This window comes from Fonsecaea nubica, assembly GCF_001646965.1.
Source record: "Fonsecaea nubica strain CBS 269.64 chromosome Unknown Scaff108, whole genome shotgun sequence".
Taxonomy (NCBI): Eukaryota; Fungi; Ascomycota; class Eurotiomycetes; order Chaetothyriales; family Herpotrichiellaceae; genus Fonsecaea; species Fonsecaea nubica.
Window position 1 is genome coordinate 42,494 of NW_019173781.1, and position 16,297 is coordinate 58,790.

The following is a 16,297-nucleotide window of genomic DNA, read 5'->3' on the forward strand; positions in this document are numbered from 1 at the left end:
CAGAGCTACATTGGCAGTGCAGCGCAGCTCAGTGCAAGAACGACTGGTGAAGGGAACAGGCTCGCCTGAGTTGGACTCAGTTCTCTCAAGCTGGACTTATTATTCGTTTACTTACAATAACATCTGCCTTTTCCCCCCTTGTCGTCTTCTGACTTTGTGTCCCTTGGAATCTATCTACGGCAAACGGTCACCGCACTCTCAACATTCTGTTCACCTCCAGCTTACTGCGACAAGCACGTACACTTTTGTCCCATTGCGTCTGAGCCGCTGTCAGTCGTTGGCGTTGCCACCATGGCCTCCTACGTATATTTCAAGTTCAAATCACAAAAAGAACCTCAGCGTGTAACAATCGATGGCCCTCATACCGATGTCTGGAATTTGAAGCGTGAGATCATCAACATTTCTCGGCTAGGCGATGGCACAGACTTTGACCTGAAGATCTACAAGGAGAACAGCAACGAAGGTGAGTGTGCATTTCTCAACCTTTTTTTTGGTCCGGGTGGTGGCTAACAATAGTCCAGAATATACAGATGACACTGAAATAATCCCCAAAGATTCGACTGTCCTTGCCCGAAGATTACCTGCCTCTGCGCCTGGGAAAGGGCGCGCTGCTCGATATGTCTCTGGTAAACCGCCCGTCAGTGCAAAGCCCATGGCAGCGAATATTGCGGCCAAGCCTCGTAAAACAGTGGACATGGCCAAAGCAATGACGGAACAAGAAAAGCTCCAAGCCATGCTTCAATTTACAGACGCACAATGGCAACAAAAACAAGAGGAAATGTCACACGAGACCCGTGTCCCTATGCAGGGAAAGCCGTTCAACAAGAAAGCGAACATCCCGGAAGGCGAACCTCCCCACGGCTACATCTGTTACCGCTGTGGCAAGAAAGGTAAGAAAAGATCCGTTAAGTATTTGTTGTGTTCCGTTGCTGACGTCTCTAGGGCACTGGATCCAAGCATGTCCAACCAACGATGACGCTTCCTACGACAATAAGAACCGAATTAAGCGCACGACTGGTATTCCTCGGTCGATGCTGAAGAAGATCGACCAAGCAGATATCGACAAGCTCGACGATTCTCAGAGACAAAATCTGATGGTAAACGCCGAGGGAGAGTACGTCTTTGCGCAAGCGGATGAAAAGGCATGGAGAAAACACCTGGAACAGGTCAAGGCTGCCGAAGCGGCGCAGAAGAAAGAGCAAATTGGTGACAAGGAGCTGCAAGATCGAGGCTTGGAATGCTCGATTGACAAGCGCTTGTTTGTAGACCCAATGAAGACACCTTGTTGTGGGAAGACATATTGTCACGTTTGTATCGAAAATGCATTACTTGAAAACGATCTCACATGTCCTGGCTGTGAGACGGAGAATATCAGTCTCGAGCGTCTCGAGCCTGACGAGGAGATGAAGGACAAAATCAAAGAGTATGAAGCAGAAAAGTCTGCAGAGAAGCAGCGGTCTAGAAGTCCTACAGAGGGTGCCGCCGCTTCACCAAAGGTCAAGGACTCTCCTCCATATTCACCTTCACAATCTCGAGAGGGTTCTGCCACGCCTCAATCAGCCAGTGGTTCGGCGAGAAAGCGCAGTGCGAGTGAAGTCGACGGAGCAACATCCTCAGATAGCCTCGCCGCCCCGGCCATGAAGCGACAGAAGTCTGGAGATGCCGTGTCGTCGACACCAAAGGCGGCGGATGCCGAGCTGAATCCTTCCAAGGAGCAGACTGCGACTCCTGAGAGTAATAACGTGCTTCCTGCAGACATGATGCCGCCAGACTTGTCGCAAATGCAGTCAGGAAACAACATGGCTTTGCCCATGATGCCGGGCTTCAACCCCATGATGATGAATCCGATGATGATGGGTATGGGTATGCCGGGCATGAACGGCATGAATCCGATGAACTTCATGAATCCTATGATGATGAATGGGATGAACCCGGGAAATATGGGCAACATGAACATGGGCATGGGTGTTAACTTCGCCAATCCAGGTCAGATGCCGAATTGGAACATGAATATGAACATGAACATGAACCAGAATCAGAATCCCAACACCAACATGAACCAGAATCGGCCTAATAACTTCCACCAGAACAACAACAATCGCCCTATTCGAAATCAGACCTTTCACCAGCAGCCCAAGCCATCGCCACCTCAACAGCCGGCTGGGATGTCTGGAGTTCCGACCGGTCCCAAAGCGCTGGTCAACCAGAATCCGAATCAGGGCTTCTACCCGCCGTCCGGTCCAGCAGGGAATCGATTTGCGAACCAACAACGGCACGTAGGAAATGAAGAAGACAATGCCTACATGCGGCAGCCTGTCAATCCCCACCGGCATATCAACCGGAATCGCAAGCCCCGGCAGGCAGACTATAGGGAATTGTGAAGAAGGAATCGAGGAAACGAAACGAGGTTTTTGGGAGTGGGTGGGATATGGCAGCATCCCTGGAGGATGCCAGCATGTCCACTGCCTTCATGAAAGAGGCAGCTGAAAGTCTGAGAGCTGTCGTTGCGTCAACTTGGGAACCAGCCACGCAGGACAGGGTTCATTTCTTTGAAAAATATTTGATGAATTGATGGCTGGGAGAGGGAAATGCATCACCTCGCATGACATGGTTGAAAGAAATTGTGCCGCGTGTCTGCTAACTTGGTCAGACATTGGCATGGTGAATGGATTGTATATATAATAGTGGCATATGGTTTGGTGATCAGCCTTGCCCCTGAATCCTTGGAACATAGCACGAGCATATACGCTCATTCGCGACCCAGATATGTCGTCGAGAAAATTACGATTGTTAGATTTCAGATCCCCTTTCGCTCCCGGCTTCTACCTTTTGTTGTCAACTGTATTGTGTTCCCCCAAGTCGGTCGGTAGGTATACCGTTGGTGCCCTGCCTCCGATCTCGACGCTCTCGAAAATCCCAGGAGCTAGACAGCCGTCGTCATCAATCCTCTAAATACCAGTCTCTCTGTTCGCCGGCCCGAAGAGCTCCTCCCACGCTCTTCGCGTCCCCAAGGCGGCGTCGTAGCCATAACACCAATCCCTCGTCTCTCGATCTGCGATCCCGTACACATACTGCCTATCGTCTTTGCTGTCTGTTCTTCCATCGGCCTGCAACAAGGCGTCCCTCTTCTCCTGCGCCGTGCTGGGAGGGAGGTGCAAGATTTCCCCGGCGTGGAGACTGGCGGACTGGACGGCTTCGGCGCGCGGTTTGCGGACCGATTCGAAGAGACCTATGGCAGTGGAGAGGGAGGGTTTTGGTTTGCGTCCCGGTTCATTTGTGTCGTTGTCGTTGGGATCGGTGGTGGAGGAGGAGGAGGTCGCCGACCCCAGTAGCGAGAGACACTCAGCCAAGGCAACCGCGTCTTCCACGGCCATCGAGATGCCCATGGAGAGGTAGAACGCCATGGCGTGCGCCGCGTCCCCCATGAGCACAAACTTGCCGGACTTGGACACCCATCGGGGCAGCGGTTCGACCTGGTACACGGGCCAGTTGTTGATGGTCTCCGGGCTCACCATATCGAGAAGAGCCGTGAGCTTGCCGTCCCACCCACGGAAGAGGGACTGGATCACGCCGTGGTATTGCGCGGGCGTCCAGGTGGTGGTGTCGACGTCGTCCCGGTGTGAGAGGACCATGTTCAGCTTCGTCGACTCGTAGATCATGTAGGTCATGGCTGAGCAGTTTTCGCCGATCCTAATTGAGTAACGTCAGATTACGTTCGATTTCCACCCTTCTCCCCCCCTGCCGCTGGTGTAGGGTCCGTGGGAGAAAGTTTTGGGAGGTGGCTGGCGAAGAGCAGGCTTCTTGGGACGTACGTACCATAGGTGGTTGTTGTGTCGCTCGACCAAATCGGCCGTCAAAGGGTTTGCCTTGATGCTCGAGACATCGATCATTGTGCGATATGCAGCCCAACCGGTCTTCTGGGCACCTCGGTCTTGTTCCTTGAGGAACTGCGTTCTCGCAAAGGAATTTATGCCTTCAAACTCACACCAAGCACTCCACATCTCGAGTGAGAATGATCAAAAGGAGTCATCAAAAGGGGGGGTGGGAAAGGGAGAATCTTGTGGAGAGGAAAAAGAAGGGGACCAGGGTATCAGAACTCACCGTCACAAGCAACGACCAAATCGGCCTCGATCCGCCGTCCACCTCTGAGGACCACGGCGCCGCGCTCAAAATCGTACTCGACCACCCGCGAATCGACCCTCACCTCGGCTCCGGCCCTGACGGCGTGCCGGTGCAGGATGTCATGCAACACCCCGCGGTGCACGACCACGTACGGCGCGCCGTACTCGCCCTCCAGACCCCTGGCGTCGACGCTCCCCAGCACCCGCCCGTCCTTCCAGTGGTGGATGAAGAACGTGCCTGGCACGGCCGCCTTGGCCACAATGTCGTCCCGCAGGCCCCAGCGGAAGAAGAACTTGATGGCGTCCGGCGTCAGTTGCACGCCCGCCCCGATCTCGGCCAGCTGCGGCGCCGACTCGAGCACCGTCACGCTGTGTTTCTCGAGCGCCAGGGCCAATGCCGCAGACAGGCCGCCGATCCCTGCGCCGACGATGATGATCTTCATTGTTGACGTCTGTTGTTGTTTTTGTTGCTATGCCGGAGAGGGAGATCTGAAGATGTATGGAAGAGAGGGATGCCTAGTCGTTACCCACAACATGTGAGAGAGTAAGAAACCCAGATCAAGCCTTTTATGGACCTATTCCAGTGGTTCTGATGCTTCACGCATAAGACACCCATGCCAGGTCGTGCTATAGAAGTCACCGAGGTACACCACAAACAGAGACACTGCAAGAATCGAGTCGAGACTGACAAAGAAACTGAGAACCCGGTGAGTGGGTTGTACTTCAAGTGTCTTATATATATACGAGGTACCTTGGGGTTATTGAGTAAGATATTCAACCAGATTTGGGCTTGATTTAAACTTGGTGTAATTAACTATCCCGTAAACAAAAACTTTAAGCTTATTCAAGGAGCATATTGTAACCAAGTACAAGTGCTGCTGTATTACATCATAGAAAACCTTTATTCAAGCATGAATATAAGGTAGAGCCTACAGAGTCTATCTTTAAACTCTCGAGCACTGGCACCACTGGTGATCACTCAAGGAGGTGGTAAGTCAGGTTGTACCACAGTGGAAGCTCCTCCACTGACTGTCTGGTTGATAAGACAAATGCACATTGGATTTGATTTTGTTAACCCTGTTCCTTTTCGAGAACCGAGTACGTGTCTGTGGAACTCCAGAGACACTCTCCTCTCCCTCACCAAGCCTATCAATCACACTGGGAGGAGATGATGGATAAACCACAAGGACGATTGACGAGATGAACCAACGCCATTGACACCACGCTACAAGCCTACAAGGCCCAAACACCTCTGGGGAAAAAGGTGCTCGCGAAAACCAATGTTCAGTTGGCCCAGCCCTTGCTCATCTCCACGGCTTTCTCCCACCGAGAAAACTGTTTGGCACTCTCCTCCTTGCTGATGGCAGGCTTGAAGACCGACGAGCCCTCGGTATTGACATCCTTCAACTCGTCAATGCTGTCCCATACACCCACGGCCAAACCAGCTGCGATCGCCGCGCCCAGCGCGGTGGTCTCGCGCATCGCCGGTCGTTTCACGGGAATGCCGATGAGATCAGTTTGTGTTTGCATGCACAGATCCGAGTTACACATCCCACCGTCAACGGCCAGTTCACTGAGTTTGTGGCCCGAGTCCTTTTCCATTGCCACCAGGATAGCTTTGGTTTGGAAGCACGTCGCTTCCAGAGTGGCGCGCGCGATGTGGCCTCGCTGTGTGTACGCCGTGATACCGAAGATGGTTCCGCGAGCGTCATCGATCCAGTAGGGCGCGAACAGACCGCTGAATGCAGTCACGAATGTAACGCCGCCATTGTCTTCAACAGTCTCAGCGAGTTGGCTGATCTCGGAGGATTTGTCAATGAATCCAAAGTTTTCGACCAGGAACTTGACGCTTGAGCCAGCCACGGCAATTGATCCCTCAAGCGCATACATGGGCTTGGTGTTACCGCCAAAGTCAAATGCCACAGTGGTCAACAGACCGTGGGTGGAGATCACTGGCTTATCGCCTACGTTGTAGAGGATGAAACTACCGGTTCCATATGTGTTCTTGCCCAGGCCTGGCGTGAAGCCTTTCTGACCGACTAGGGCAGCTGACTGATCTCCTAGGCAACCGGTAATCGGAACACCCTTGAGGACGGTCGAGGTGAGGGAGCCATATGCTGCGGAATCCGAAGAATGGACGATTTTAGGGAGGTGGACCTTTGAGGTGTTGATGCGGAAGAAGTCGAGAAGGGAGTCGTCGTACTCAAGGGTCTTCAGGTTCATGAACATCGTTCGTGATGCGTTTGAAGGGTCAGAGACGAAAATGTTTCTTTTCGGACCTTTAGTTCCGGACGTTAGTACATGAATGTTGCGGAGATTTCAGCAAAAAGAGCCCACCTCCGTTGAGTTTATACACAAGCCAAGCATCAATTGTGCCAAAGGCCAACACGCCCTTTTCGTACGCATCTTTGACCTTTGGCTCATTCTCAAGTAGCCAAAGTAGCTTGCCGACGGAAGGATAGGTAGAAAGCGGAAGCCCGCAGATGTCAGTGAGCTTGTCGGCGCCGAGTCGGTGCTTCAGCTTTCGAACTAATGCCTGTGTCCGCGTGTCGGTCCAAACAATAGCATTGTACAAGGGCTCTCCGGTCTCCTTGTTCCAAAGAACCGTGGTCTCACGCTGGTTGGTGATGCCGACTGCCTTGATGGTGTTGATGTTGTGGCCCTGGTCTTGGAACTGTTGGACTGCGCCGTCGATACACTTTTCTACCGATGAAACGATCTCCAGGGGGTCATGTTCGTGCCAGCTGTGTCTTGAGGTTAACAGCACGCTTCGTCGTTAAAATTGGTGTTACTTACCCAGGATGTGGATAGATCTGCTTGAATTCAAGCTGGTGCGAGGCAACCGGCTCGCCTCGCTTGTTGAAGATCAGGAATCTAGAACTCGTGGTTCCCTGATCGATAGACCCGACAAAGACTTCTTGAGTGCTGCCCATGGCGACTTTTCGCAAAAAGTTCATAAAGTTCTGAAAGAAATGTAGGTTTGCCTAAGAGGAGAAAATGTCCGGGTCTGGGGAATAGACTGGAGCACTGGAGGCCTGGAGAGGTGCTGCGGAGGGGAGGGGAATCCATGTTATATAGCACAACAGCGGGGGAACACCGAAGCATGTGGACTTTGAAGACAATGTATCGAGGCACACGGTCGCATGACCTTTACCGCAGGGGGTTGTACCACATGGAAGCGGGTCGTGGTCTTCGTCAAACTCGAATCTTACGCGAGCTCATGGCATAACAAGCTGGAGTCCCCAGTTGGTGCTTGCTCGGTGTTCAAACGAACTTTTGCGAGGTCTCCCGGACATTTCAACCCCGAACTCCACAGACGGAACTCGTCTACCATTCCATGCGGCTGGTGAAGCTCGGTGCAGGGATAGGCGACGGGCATGGGGAAGAGCGGGCGTGCGGATTGCAAGCAGATGCGGGAAAGATCAGGGGCGCAAAGCCGTGGCGGGGGGAGGAGTGGAAAGTAACATGGCTGCAGTGGATTGCTGAAGTCACGCCCGTGGTGCCGACTGAGGAAGCCCTTCGCGACGTGGTAGCGAACGCAGGTGTTTGCGGGGGTGAGCGGAAGAGACAAGGATAGAGAATAATGGAGGATGAATCGAGGAGAGAAGTTCGGGGAAAGAGACCGACGTGCATTTGCCGAGGCTTCCCCACGTGCCCCGCAAGGACGTCATCGGCGAAACTGTTTTTCCAGCCGCTTGCAGATTCCGCAGTCGGCCGGACAAAGACTGCGACACTTACTCCGTATACCTTGTCTTCCTCTGCAACGTCGTATTGGTTGCTAAGAAGTCGTGTCCACCGAGAGGTAAAATGTGTGCCACCCCGAGACCGCCATGAAACCTTGACTGAGTGCGAAGGCAGCTGAAATTTGTACAGGTCATTTTTGTCTGTTTGTAACGGCCAACTGCCTCTCACTCACCACCACTGGATGATTGATCCTATCAACGGCGCCTGAGATACCGTAACATCGACGTGAAGTCTGGGCATCGTGCATATCAAGATCGGCAGGAATTGCTTCGAGCTGGGCTTCCTAAAGGCATAACTCTATGCAAGTCGGCATAGAGTTGCCGCTGGAATTTCAAGACCATCCGGGTGTAGTCGTGTGCGGTTCGCGGTGATACTAGCTGAAGAAAAAGTTATGTGAGTGGAAGGATTTTCTGGGCCGTCATACGGCATCATTGGCTCACGTACAAGCCACGATCTCGTGTTTTATGCAGGGCCAACGTGCGGGTGTCCCGGACCCATGTACAGTTTGGTTCTAGACACGATACCTAGTACAAGGGTTTGCATCGGCCACAGCGCCTTGTTTGCTGAACTAACTCTGTTTCCACGTTTTCGGTATCACTGGCAATGGCCCTCGAGATTACAAGGGTGGAGTCAGAATATAGAAAGCGGAATCATGGGTTATGTTATGTGGTATTCGTCTATATAACCCAGGTCCTCTCCCCCATGGGCACCCTCTCATTGTTCTGTATCCCCACAAAGCAGCACTGTCTTTGTTCGTCCATCTTGCCACCTTTATTTCTTACATGTCCACGCCCACCTCTTCTCTATCCTTGGAGAAACAGCCAGTCACAATGGGCAACATTAGCCACCAGGAACACTTCAATGTTCCCCAGGACCAGAGACGACGAACTTCTGTTCAAGACGTTCCTGCCTTCGCCGAGCACGGTGCCCTCGTCGACCATAAGATTCCTCAAGCAGATGTGGTGCAACAAGAACCTGACCTGACGTGGAGTCGAATCCGACATTTCCTCCGAGAACCCCTGTCGGAGTTCTTTGGCGTCTTCATCCTGATCCTCTTTGGTGATGGTGTCGTCGCGCAGGTAGTCCTCAGTGGGAACACAAAGGGCGACTACCAATCAATCTCTTGGGGCTGGGGGTACGTTTTATCTTGATTATAATATTCTGAAATGTGTCGGTCGCTAATAATTGCATAGTCTTGGTGTCATGCTAGGAGTCTACACTTCTGGCATCTCAGGAGCACATTTAAATCCCGCCGTCACCCTTGCCAACGCAATCTTTCGCAAGTTCCCGTGGAGGAAATTTCCAATCTACATGCTTGCCCAGATCCTCGGCGCTATGGCAGCATCTGCAATTGTTTATGCCAACTACAAGTCCGCGATCGATGTTTTCGAAGGAGGCCCTGGCATCCGGACCGTCGGTGGCGAGACCTCGACCGCAGGCATCTTTTGCACCTATCCTGCCCCGTTCATGACCAAGACCGGCCAGTTCTTCTCCGAGTTTATCGCCAGTGCGATCCTGATGTTTTTGATCTACGCGCTGAAGGATGATGGAAACCTCGGTGCAGGAGATTTGACTCCTCTGGGGCTCTTCTTTGTCATTTTTGGCATCGGTGCATGCTTCGGCTGGGAGACTGGCTATGCTATCAACCTGGCTCGAGATTTCGGTCCTCGTCTCGTCAGCTATATGATCGGCTACGGACACGAGGTATGGAGCGCAGGTGACTACTACTTCTGGGTAAGTCCATCCAGTACTAAGCAAGATGCGGGAATTTGAAGCTGACGCGCCCCAAAGGTTCCAATGGTTGCACCATTCTGTGGCTGCGCATTCGGTGGCTGGCTCTATGACATGTTCCTCTTCACCGGCGAGAGCCCGATCAACACTCCTTACATGGGTCTCAAACGGTTTTTGCAACCGAAACGATCAGTGTGGTCAAACACATACACTCCCAATACCGAGAGCCAGGTGTGAGGTGATTTGAAAACATAGTTGTGGGTTGGATATTCGAGGGGGCTAGACAATCTATACGAGGGTGGTTATGGTTGTCATTTTTTCAGATTAGTTCTGAGCGCAGGCGTTAAGCACTGTTGTACATAGCCATCGAGGACAGGTTATGGCAGACCAATCAATGCATACAAATGCATTTTATATTGTGATTTCTCTTCCAAGTACAAAGGGTGATTTAGAAATAGTAGGCGATATGTGAGTTTCTACGGTTACTAGTGCCGAACAACTCATAGTTCAGATTGCGGCAGACTCTATTTGAAGACTGAGAACATGTGATTTACAGTCAAACAAGTGATGAGCTGTCATTCTTTCACAGCAGATCTGTTCATCTGGAGTTTGACAAGGACGATCCTTGTGCGTGGGTGTAGTCTATTGACAGATCCCCGTGGGTGATACTGTGGTACAAGTGGCATGATTAATCTACCTACAGTCAACAATGCTTCACGTACTATCTCATGAGAAAAAGGTATATCGATATACCCGGAGATGGCCGAAAGTTAATAGCCACAATGGTCCGTTGATGAGGTAGTCTGAGCTGAATGAACTGAACTGGGTCAGCTGAGTCTGAAACAGTGGGTTTTTTGTGAACGGGTATCCATCCAGGTATGTCAATAGTGGCAAGATGCGGCCGAAGTCTGTTCTTTCACCACCTACAAAGTTTTTTTTCCCTCGGATTCCTGAGATCCATCCGCAATACGACGCTGGTGCAAAGGAGAAAAGCGGATCCAATACCCAATCGGGAAACCTCTCAAAAAGGGGGTATTGCCGCCTGGAGCTGCACCTCGGTGTGTCCGTCCCCGAGACCTCAATTTCCGGAATTTGGTCGGAGAAATTGACCCGAGTCACTTTCCTGCCACCAATTTCTCCGCATTGCCCAAAAGGTTTCGTTGTGTAAGGGTAACTAGGTTCAATACTCAGCATCACGCAAGATGCCTAGCAGATCCGGGGTCGCTCAGAGCTCGTGTTGCGGCCTGGGCTCACGTCGCCCCTCGAGCTCGGTCATCCAGATTCCCCGAGTGCTGTCAATGGCAGAGTCTTGCTTCTCCGCAATGCTGCGTCCTTTGTCGTTGGCTTGTCGATCGAGAGTCATTTACGACGCCTTCAAATATCGCAGTTGGCATCCTCCTTGACACCAATCCACTGCTCTGTTTGTCGCCAGAGACGTTGACTTGCTCTTACATCACACAGCGTCATTGTTGTCGGTATATGTTCAAACGCTCCTTGATCCTCACCTGACGACCTGCTTGCCCACCTGCTCTTTGGTGAATTGCATCGACAATGGCCTCCCGATTCTCCATGCGTCGGCTCCTCAAGCCGTTGGCGTACGGTACAGGCCTGGCCGTGGCGGGTACCGCAGGCATGTATATCATCTACCGGCCTCGAAACGTCCCGGGAGCAGAAACACTTGCACCCAAACCACCCAGAAGAGACGAGCACGGAAACATCATCCCACCCAAATTCCCCTACATCAAGACGAGAGCGGAACAGATTGCCGACCTCAAGAAGTCGTCCTCGACGCCATCCTCAGAAATCTACGACCTTCTCGTGATCGGCGGTGGGGCTACAGGCACAGGCATCGCTCTGGATGCGGCAACGAGAGGCTTGAAGGTGGCAATCGTGGAAAGAGACGATTTCAGCAGTGGCACAAGCAGCAAATCCACCAAGCTCGTCCACGGTGGAGTTCGATATCTGGAAAAAGCAGTGTGGAATCTCGACTACAACCAATACCAGCTGGTGAGGGAGGCTCTGAGAGAGCGCAAGAGTTTCCTGTACACGGCGCCACATCTGTCGTCCTGGTTACCCATCATGCTGCCACTACAGGCGTGGTGGCAGGCACCATACTTTTGGGCGGGGACAAAATTCTATGATTTCCTGGCTGGCTCCGAGGGGATTGAGAGCTCTTACTTCCTACCTAGAAGTAAGGCTCTAGAAGCATTCCCCATGTTGAAGAAGGAGAACCTCATTGGTGCTCTTGTGTACTACGATGGCCAGCATAACGATTCCAGGATGAACATTTCCCTGGCCATGACCGCTACATTGTACGGGGCCACAACGGTCAATCATCTGGAAGTGACGGGCCTGGAGAAGGATGCAAACGGCCAACTTACTGGCGCCCGAGTACGAGATCTGATTGCAGAGAAGGATGGAAAGGCTCATGGTGAAGAGTTTGTTGTCAAAGCGAAAGGCATCATCAATGCGACAGGGCCATTTTCTGACGCTATCCGGCAAATGGACTCTCCCAGTGACAAGGAGATTGTTGCACCGAGCTTGGGGGTGCACGTCGTCCTTCCTGGGTACCTCAGCCCTGAAAACATGGGTCTAATCGACCCGTCCACATCCGATGGACGGGTCATCTTCTTCCTCCCCTGGCAAGGAAATACCATTGCGGGGACAACAGACGCGCCATGTGCCATCTCTCAGAACCCAGTGGCCGGAGAGAAAGATATTGAATGGATCCTAGATGAGATCCGGACATATCTTACTCCAGAAATTGATGTCCGAAGGTCGGATATCCTTGCCGCCTGGTCAGGTGAGTTTACCGTCACTAATTCACCAGAGCGAATCGATACTGACATGCGATGATGCAGGAATACGACCCCTTGTCCGTGACCCCAATTCCAAAAACACAGAATCGCTTGTTCGGAGTCATCTTGTCACCGTTTCCGACTCTGGGCTGCTCACTTGCGCTGGCGGGAAATGGACGACATACCGACAAATGGCGGAGGATGCAGTCGACAAAGCGATCGAAGCATTCAAGCTGCAGCCGAAATCCATCAGCTATGTCCCAGATATCAGCGGCGTCAATGGTATCGATCCCTCGGTTGGTCTTCTGAATGGAACTTGTCAAACACATCATATCCGGTTGATTGGAGCCCACGGGTACTCGACCACTCTTTTCATTAACCTTATCCAGCACTTTGGCCTCGACCCAGATGTTGCGAAGCACTTGGCTAGCGACTATGGCGATCGGGCTTGGGATGTTGCAGCACTGGCTTCTCCTACCGACAATACCGAACACTATCCCTTGCGCGGCCAGCGACTATCATCGTTGTACCCCTTCATCGACGGTGAAGTCCGGTATGCCGTACGCAGCGAATATGCCCAAACCGCCGTCGATGTTCTCGCCAGACGCACCCGTTTGAGCTTCCTGAATGCACAGGCTGCGCTACATGCCCTGCCCAAGGTGATTGACATCATGGCCGAGGAACTGAAATGGAGCGAGAAGAGAAAACAAGCAGAGTGGAAAGACACAGTTACATTCCTCGCCAGCATGGGCCTACCAAGTGACATGCTTCAGATCACTCGCGAGCAAGTGTTGAAGGGAGAGCTGTCTTCACGGTTGCTGGCCCCGGTAAAGGGCAACTCGGAAGGTCCTGTGCCTCTGAAACCGACACTTGAGCCTGTGTCCCAGGCCCATGGGTCTTTGCCATGAGCGTCCTTTTTTTTTTTGATTCAGATACGCCTGAAAAGTTGCCGGTCGACTTGGAGCGGCACAAAAGCAAGAATGGTTGAGATTGATACCCGATAGGGAAAACAGGCAAGGCGTTTTGGAGTCGGTGACTAGGGAGGGAGATTGGGGAAAAGGGTACTCGGTATACTATGCCAATACCCCGTTGCTTGTTTTTTTCATGAAGTCCCTTTCCATCCTGGTAGTTGTTTCCAGGCAGCTTTTCCTGGAAGAGTACGAGTAGGATCGCAAGCTGTCTAGCCACATATGGGAGTTTTGAGTACCCCACGCCGCAGCCCATGCGTTAATTACTCAGAAGCATCTCATACTCCACATATTAAAGAGTATATCAACCCCAGATGATTATTCAGACCTTTCCGAAAAAGGCGAAGCGGCAGGCGGTTGGAGAAATGGGGCGCATGGGGCTTAGTGGGTCTCTCCAGGGCCAATGATACACGGGAGTCGGTCAACCTGAGAGTATTTGGTGTCGGGGAACCTCATCAGCTTCCCTCTCCCAAGGCTTCCATCCACCTACGACTAAACGACTGGAGGGGGTTGAGTGGCATCTTTGTTTGATCCACGAGTCGTTGCTGCGAGGTTTCTTCATTTCAAAAACACCCACAAAGGTATAAGAGACGGACGAACTCCGCGCTCTCGGTCCGCTCTTCAAGCTCCTTCACATTCGTTGTCATCCTTTGGATCCGTTCACCAGCGCTACCGGATCCCCATCTCCAGCCACTCAAGATGCCGTTCCTCGGTGTCCTCGACGACACCAAGATCCCGCACGTCCCCGGCACCGTCATCCTCGAAGAAGACGCGGCGCACTCGCAGGAGGTGACGGGCGGGCTCAAGCATGGCACGGGGCGCAACGCACACATTGTGCTGGTGCCGCAGCCCTCGAACGATCCCAACGACCCACTCAATTGGTCTTACACTAAGAAACTCACGGCCCTGGGCATCACCTGCTGGGGGTCGATCCTCTACGCCGCCGTGGTGAGCGCCATGCTGAACTCGGCCTTTTTCGAAATGTCCATCGAGATCAACACCACCATCCCCAAACTCGTGCTGAGCTCGGGCTACCAGACCTTGGTGATTGGCGTGACGGGCCCGCTGTTCTCGGCCCTGTCCAGGAAATGGGGCACGAGGCCGATTTTCCTGTTCGCGTCGGTTTTCTGCCTCATCGCCGACATTGTGGGCTCCTGCGTCAACACCTACGACGGGGTGCTCGCCTCGCGGATCCTGCAAGGGTTCGCCATTGCGCCCTACGAATCTCTGATCTTTACGCTCATCAGTGACATGTTTTTCGTCCATGAGCGTGGCATCTACGCGTCCTGCATCAATTTCATCTTGGCTGGCATCTCCAATCTGACGGGTGTGGTTGCTGGCCCGATCGCATCGAATATCGGATGGCGATGGCTGTATGTCTTCCCGCCCCGCTTCCCAGCTCCCTCTTTTCTGAATGCACTCCGTTGAAATGTTAATCCTTCTGATTTTGGTCACGCTGATCTCTCCTCCGGGCAGGTATTACCTTCTGGTCCTCTTCGGCGGCATCCAGACCATCCTCCAGTTCCTGTTTGTCCCCGAGACCAGCTATATACGGGACCGGCGCTACGAGATCGACGAGATCAAGAACGACAACCTCCAGGACCTCGCAGCCCTCGAGTACCAGGAGAGACTGAATTTGGAGAAACCCGGTGTGGTGGCGGCGACACACACCGAGGAGACCGGGACGCAGCGAGCGACGTCGACAACGGCCGACGAGGCTCCCGTCTACCACAAGAAGACGTTTGTGCAGGATCTGGCCATCTTCAGCGGCACGTACTCGAACGAGAACTTTTTTCAGCTCCTCCTCGCGCCCTTTGCCGTGGTGCTCAACCTGGCCGTGTCGTGGATCCTGATCGTCAACTCCATGTTCGTGGTCCTGTACGTGGTCATTGCGTTTTGCCTGGCGCAGCTGTTCGCGCCGCCCCCGTACCTCCTCAGCCCGGCCAGCATCGGGTACCTCTCGCTGGGACCCTTTGTGGGCGGCATCCTCGGGTCCATCATCATGGGCGTGCTCTCGGACCCGTTCATCAAGTGGTGCGCGCGGCGCAACCGCGGCGTCTACGAGCCCGAGTACCGGCTGATCCCGTGCGTGCTGGGCGTGTGCTCGGGGATCGGGCTGATGCTTTTCGGCCACCTCGTCTCACAGGGGGCGTCGCCGTACGCATGCGCCACCGTGCACGGCCTGATGCTGTTCGGCGTCATGTTCCTGTGCATCGGCACGTCCAACTACGCGCTGGACGCGTACCGGGGGATGGCCAACGAGATCTTCATCGCCAGCATGTCGGTCAAGAACCTCATCCTCTACGGCTTCAGCTACTTTGTCAACAACTGGACCGCCGCCGTCGGGCCCCAGCACGCCTTTTACGTGTGGGGTGGCGTCGCCTTCGCCTTGGTCGCCACCGTGCCGCCCATGTTTGTCCTGGGCAAGAAATACCGCAGCTACTGGGCCCGCAATAATTTGCTCGAGAAGATGCACGTTCGCACGCATGAGGAGTAGGAGGGGAGTTATCTCTCGGGGAACGGAAAATCCGTTGATCCTGTCTTGTTGTGGCGACCACGGAAGATGATCTATCTATCTAGCTGGCTTACTGACTGACTGTCTGTCTATCACATACCTAGCTAAGCGTTGCAGAGATTGTGCCGAGCTATGACGAGCCCATACGTGCGGGTGATTCTGAGAGTGACAGAGTGACAATCACATCGTGACTCACCAACAGACGCAGGGACCAGTCGCCTTCTCCTATCTTTTTCTACATATATACAATCTATATGCATGTCTATCTAGGAGTCTATAATTCCTACTTTGCCCAAGAGTAGCCTGGCTGCCCGCGGAACTGAGAGACCACCACACGCGGGCAGGGGATCTATGTAAAGACTCGTGTGTTCTTATTTTATTTTATTTTTGAGCGTGTGTAGAAGCAGCAGCAGCAGCAGC

At 53.0% G+C, this 16,297-nt stretch overlaps 6 protein-coding genes across 6 annotated transcripts; 4 read left to right on the top strand and 2 right to left on the bottom strand.

Annotated features, from left to right (window-relative positions):
• Nucleotides 1–291: 291 nt before the first annotated feature.
• On the top strand, nt 292–2,381 carry AYO20_10311 (hypothetical protein; the record flags this gene model as incomplete). Its single annotated transcript, XM_022648569.1, has 3 exons — nt 292–463; nt 522–890; nt 943–2,381. 3 exons carry the CDS (start codon nt 292–294, stop codon nt 2,379–2,381), a joined length of 1,980 nt encoding a protein of 659 aa, XP_022495447.1.
• Nucleotides 2,382–2,948: 567 nt separating this feature from the next.
• AYO20_10312 (hypothetical protein) lies at nt 2,949–4,564 on the bottom strand (the record flags this gene model as incomplete). Its single annotated transcript, XM_022648570.1, has 3 exons — nt 2,949–3,690; nt 3,817–3,973; nt 4,102–4,564. The coding sequence occupies 3 exons, from the start codon at nt 4,562–4,564 to the stop codon at nt 2,949–2,951; spliced, it is 1,362 nt and encodes a 453-aa protein (XP_022495448.1).
• An 841-nt stretch (nt 4,565–5,405) lies between these two features.
• Nucleotides 5,406–7,054, bottom strand: AYO20_10313 (glycerol kinase; the record flags this gene model as incomplete). Its single annotated transcript, XM_022648571.1, has 3 exons — nt 5,406–6,400; nt 6,459–6,865; nt 6,918–7,054. The coding sequence occupies 3 exons, from the start codon at nt 7,052–7,054 to the stop codon at nt 5,406–5,408; spliced, it is 1,539 nt and encodes a 512-aa protein (XP_022495449.1).
• A 1,641-nt stretch (nt 7,055–8,695) lies between these two features.
• On the top strand, nt 8,696–9,833 carry AYO20_10314 (hypothetical protein; the record flags this gene model as incomplete). The annotated part of the gene is made up of 3 exons (XM_022648572.1): nt 8,696–9,000; nt 9,059–9,599; nt 9,657–9,833. 3 exons carry the CDS (start codon nt 8,696–8,698, stop codon nt 9,831–9,833), a joined length of 1,023 nt encoding a protein of 340 aa, XP_022495450.1.
• Nucleotides 9,834–11,147: 1,314 nt separating this feature from the next.
• Nucleotides 11,148–13,302, top strand: AYO20_10315 (hypothetical protein; the record flags this gene model as incomplete). The annotated part of the gene is made up of 2 exons (XM_022648573.1): nt 11,148–12,399; nt 12,458–13,302. 2 exons carry the CDS (start codon nt 11,148–11,150, stop codon nt 13,300–13,302), a joined length of 2,097 nt encoding a protein of 698 aa, XP_022495451.1.
• A 759-nt stretch (nt 13,303–14,061) lies between these two features.
• AYO20_10316 (hypothetical protein) lies at nt 14,062–15,859 on the top strand (the record flags this gene model as incomplete). The annotated part of the gene is made up of 2 exons (XM_022648574.1): nt 14,062–14,735; nt 14,839–15,859. 2 exons carry the CDS (start codon nt 14,062–14,064, stop codon nt 15,857–15,859), a joined length of 1,695 nt encoding a protein of 564 aa, XP_022495452.1.
• Nucleotides 15,860–16,297: the final 438 nt, after the last annotated feature.